Below are 5,000 nucleotides of genomic sequence, written 5' to 3'. Positions count from 1 at the left end.
TGTAATTCAATGCAAACTGGAGCAACAGACAGTGTTACAACACTCCCTAGAAGGCATGTCCATGGAGGAGGAGAGTGAATCCTGGAGAAAGATGGCCATTAAAAACCTAAAAGCTACTGACAATACAGATATATTAATTTGGACTGGCCACACCGTCCCCACTCTCCTCCTCCCAGCGCACCCCAACCCTCCATGGTGATGGGGATCCCCTGAATGAAACAAAGACAGGTTCATTAACACTTTGTCCTTCACAATGCCACCCTCCTGTGGAACTGGCTCTAGGAGCTCAGCTCATATGGCACATTTAAAAACACAACTCCACCTTGTAATGCAGGGTCCAGCAGGAGAGACCAGCCTCACCTGTACCCAGCTGTGTGTCCATGAAGAGTGACCACTCTATGATGGAGCCAATCACATTTAGAGGAAGACTTGCTCATTCTGATCAGAGGTTAGTTTGATGTTTATTCCTCATATCCTGACAACACAGGTACACACTCGTGAACATGTGATGTTCACTGTCGACTGTTAGTTAATGTGAATTCATTTTGTGTTTGGCAGGGTCCAGAAAGAGAGACCAGCCTCACCTGTACCCAGCTGTGTGTCCATGAAGAGTGACCACTCTATGGAAGAACCAATAGACTTCAGACAAGGAACCATCACTGCTAAACCAGGGTAAGTGTATCATGGGATCTGATGAACTAACTGCTAGACTACGCCACCTGTTTGTTTTATGAGGTCCTCAGAGGAAACTATAATGAACTCAGGTTCTACTATCAAGGAGGGAGCATGGGAATAAGGCACACAATGCAACAATTATTTATTGTACAGCTTATAATGACACCATCTTCAGCTCTAGGAGTTCAGCACGTATTTATCATTAAAGGCAGAATTTCAAATGTTAGACATAGGAATGTAGATATACTGTAGTTCAATGCATACTGTAGCAACAGACAGTGTTACAACACTCACTAGAAGGCGTGTCCACAGAGGAGGAGAGCAGATCCTGGAGGGAGATGGCCAAAAAAGCTTACAAGCTACTTACAATACAGACATATATACATTTGGACTGGCTACACCGTCCACCAATGTTAGTTCTGACCCAGGAACTATGTTTAGCGGTATACACTCAGAAGTTATTCTATTTGGGGAAACTGGGCCTCATTCACACTTCTCTGGATAAAGACATCTGCTTATTTCTTGTTTTTACACAGAATCCCCAGTGACCCTGTGGAGAGACCAGAGTCAGAGATTCCCAGTGGTCAGTCTGTCCAGAGTCAAAGTGAACTGGCTTCCATATTCAGGGTGAGCTAAATAGAAAAAATGACATTGAAGATGGCAAAGTCATCCCCATAGAAAAGTTATATTTTTCTTGTTTCAATTGCATGCCAAAGTCAAGTGTTTTTTGTATTTAGTCTCTCTACTGTGTGTAAAGGTTTCCCCATTATTGTCTATCTCACTCCACTTTATTTTTCTAAATGTTTCAGTTGCTTGAAGACAATGTCATCAGTCTACTGAGAAATGAGCTGAAGAGGTTCAAGAGGCTTATTTCTCAAGACTACCCAGAGTGCTTTGAATGTCAGGGGGAGGAAGAGGAAGTGGTGGATGATGAAGAAGAAGAGAAGCAGGAGAGCAGTGCCAGAGAAGGGGCTCTGAAGATCACACTGCACGTCCTGAGGAACATGGAACAGAAGGAGCTCGCTGACACACTGGAGAAACGTAAGAGACCTCATGTGTTTTCACAGAGAAGTGGTACTAGGCCTGAAATATTATTGGAAATACAAACACCACTAACTGTAATAATGATGTATATCCCCATTTGGTCACTCTTTATATTATGTTGCCTCTATAACTTAGTGTCTCTGTAATTACTCCAGTAAAAAGATTGGTTGTTTCTGTATAATTGCATAGTAATGGGTTTGGACAGTTTCCTTTAACACAGAGGGAATAAGGACTGTTCTTTCCTACACAGGAATATATCATTCAACTACACTACATACTATGTAATTAATTACTATATAAATAATTAATAATTAACTACTATATAACAACTTGTTAATTAATACAACATGTCGTCCAGTCGGTAGAGCATGGCTTTAACAACGCTTAGGTTGTGGGTTTGCTTCCTGCTGGGACCATATATACTGAAATGTATGCACTCACTGCAATGGAAGAGGCTTTAGATAAAAGCGTCAGCTAAATGGCATATATATATCGGCAAAATATATATACATATTTACAGTTCCTGCAGGTACTGGGTCAACTTAATGTAAAGTGTGCCAGGAATATTTTGTAAATTGTTTTGTCATTCAGATGAGCTTGCTGTGGTGTGCCAACAAGAACTCAAGTCCAACTTGGAGAAGAAGTTTCAGTGTGTGTTTGAGGGAATAGCAAAGCAAGGCAACCCAATACTTCTCGATAAGGTCTACACAGAGGTCTACATCACAGAGGGTGGAAGTGGAGAGGTCAATAACGAACATGAGGTCAGACAGATTGAGACAGCATCCAGGAGACCAGCAACACAGGAGACACCAATCAAATGCAACGACATCTTCAAGCCTTTACCTGGACAAGACAAACCAATGAGAAATGTGCTGACAAAGGGAGTCGCTGGCATTGGAAAAACAGTCTCTACTCAGAAGTTCATTACGGACTGGGCTGAAGGAAAAGCCAATCAGGATGTCCAGTTCATATTTCCACTTCCTTTTCGGGAGCTGAATTTAATGAAAGAGAAGAAGTGCAGTTTGAATGAACTTCTTGGTCATTTCTTAATTGAAATAAAAGAATCAGGAATCTCCAACTTTGACAAGTATAAAGTTCTGTTCATCTTTGATGGTCTGGATGAGTGTCGACTTCCTCTAGACTTCCAGAACAACGAGACATGTTGTGATGCCACAGAGTCAACCTCAGTGGACGTGCTGCTGACAAACCTCATCAAGGGGAATCTGCTTCCCTCTGCTCTCCTCTGGATAACCTCCCGACCTGCAGCAGCCAATCAGATCCCTCCTGAGTGTGTTGACCAGGTGACAGAGGTACGAGGGTTCAACAACCCACAGAAGGAGGAGTACTTCATGAAGAGAATCAGTGATGAGAACCTGGCCAGCAGAATCAACACACACATGAAGTCATCAAGGAGCCTCCACATCATGTGCCACATACCAGTGTTCTGTTGGCTCTCAGCCACTACCCTAGAGAGACTGTTGGGTGAAGCAGAGAGAGGAGAGATGCCCAAGACCCTGACACAGATGTACACACACTTCCTGGTATTTCAGACCCAACAGAGGAATGTGAAGTACCTTGGAGACCATGACAAAGATCCACAGTGGGATAAAGAGCTAATTCTGTCACTGGGAAAACTGGCCATCAATCAGCTGGAAAGTGGCAATCTGATCTTCTATGAGGAAGACCTGAGAGAGTGTGGCATTGATGTCACAGAAGCCACAGTGTACTCGGGTGTGTGCACTGAGATCTTCAGAGAGGAGTGTGGGCTGCACAAAGTGTTCAGCTTTGTGCATCTGAGCATCCAGGAGTTTCTAGCTGCTTTATATATGTTCCTCACATTCAACATCAGCAATGAGAATCCACTGGTCAAACAGAAATCATCATCCAGGAAGCTATGGTCATTACTCAGACGCAAACCAAAGATTCACGCACCACTGATCAACCCCATCATCAACCTACACAAGAGTGCAGTGGACAAGGCCTTACAGAGTAAGAATGGTCACCTGGACCTCTTCCTGCGCTTCCTCCTGGGCCTCTCACTGGAGTCCAATCAGAATCTCCTACGAGGCCTTCTGACACAGACAGGAAGCAGCTCACAGACCAATGTGGAAACAGTCAAGTATATCAAGGAGAAGATCAGGGAGAATCCCTCTCCAGAGAGGTGCATCAATCTGTTCCACTGTCTGAATGAGCTGAATGACCATTCTCTAGTGGAGGAGATCCAAAGCTCCCTGAGCTCAGGACGTCTCTCCGAAGCCCAACTCTCACCTGCACAGTGGTCAGCTCTGGTCTTTGTGTTGCTGACTTCAGAAGAGGAGCTGGATGTGTTTGACTTGAAGAAGTACTCCAGATCAGAAGAGGGTCTTCTGAAGCTGCTGCCAGTGGTCACAGCCTCTAAGACGGCACTGTAAGTAGATGGACAAAACACTGTATTGATACTTGAGCGATGAATGGAGTATGTGATCACTTTTTATGATTTACGGATTAAATGGAAGAAACTGAGTTATTGATCACATGGTCAAAAGTCATTCATAAATTGATTGCACACTTATGTTTCATGTTTTATTGACACACAAATATACGACTTGCTCCAACATGTTCAGTCGCTTTGTGTCTCGACTCCCAATAATGAGGTAGAAAGAGCCATTTCCAGTCGGAGTACTGAACTATGGTTTGGAGAAATACACTCCTGACGTTTTTAAGACTATCGAAATCCACTGGCGCTACCACGGATACTCACACTGCGGCTCAAATGAAGACTTTTGGTCTGACATTAAGCAAATAACATAGGTAGCATATATAATAACATGGCTGGCTGTGTTCACAGTTCAGCTAATGAGTTTGTCAGCTTTATTTTAGTGGAAGTGGAATGAGTCAGTTCTCTAGCCAGTGAGTTTACAGTTGGTGCAGTTGGAAGGAGCTCACCACTCATCTCCAACTGAAAGCTCTATCCATTATTTAAGGCATGAAAAGTATGGATACATGATGATTTCACCTTTGAAATGAAGTTAAATGATTAGAAAACATGTTGTTCTATGTTAAAATCCCGAAAATGTCATTATATTGTAATTAGGTGCGGCGACATTCAACTGGAAATGATAGAACACATCACATATGTAAATTTTTCTCTGAGTTAAAAAGACTTGATGCTTGTATTTATTCCTCATTCAGGCTGAATGGATGTCACCTCACAGAGAGATGCTGTGAAGCGTTGGCCTCAGCTCTCAGCTCAGACTCCTGCCACCTGAGAGAGCTGGACCTCAGTCACAATGATCTAGGTG

At 43.2% G+C, this 5,000-nt stretch overlaps 1 protein-coding gene across 9 annotated transcripts in view; it reads left to right on the top strand.

Annotated features, from left to right (window-relative positions):
• LOC310823880 (uncharacterized protein) overlaps positions 1–5,000 on the top strand; it is a 417,085-nt gene that overhangs the window by 248,363 nt on the left and 163,722 nt on the right. For 7 of the 9 annotated variants that reach the window (XM_083696771.1, XM_083696772.1, XM_083696775.1 and 4 more), the window contains exons 7-11: positions 559–672; positions 1,212–1,302; positions 1,485–1,716; positions 2,311–4,126; positions 4,891–5,000. The exon at positions 4,891–5,000 is cut by the window's right edge and continues 64 nt beyond it. In XM_083696771.1, coding sequence (XP_083552897.1) covers positions 559–672; positions 1,212–1,302; positions 1,485–1,716; positions 2,311–4,126; positions 4,891–5,000 — 2,363 coding nt within the window. Of the gene's footprint in view, positions 1–334; positions 449–558; positions 673–1,211; positions 1,303–1,484; positions 1,717–2,310; positions 4,127–4,890 lie in introns of all 9 variants that reach the window. The other 2 variants (XM_083696770.1, XM_083696773.1) reach the window with 2 other exon arrangements.

The sequence above is a fragment of the Argentina silus genome, assembly GCF_951799395.1.
Source record: "Argentina silus genome assembly, chromosome: Y".
NCBI classification, from domain to species: Eukaryota; Metazoa; Chordata; class Actinopteri; order Argentiniformes; family Argentinidae; genus Argentina; species Argentina silus.
Note: the sequence above shows the minus strand (reverse complement) of the source record. Positions and strands in the feature narration are given on the sequence as shown.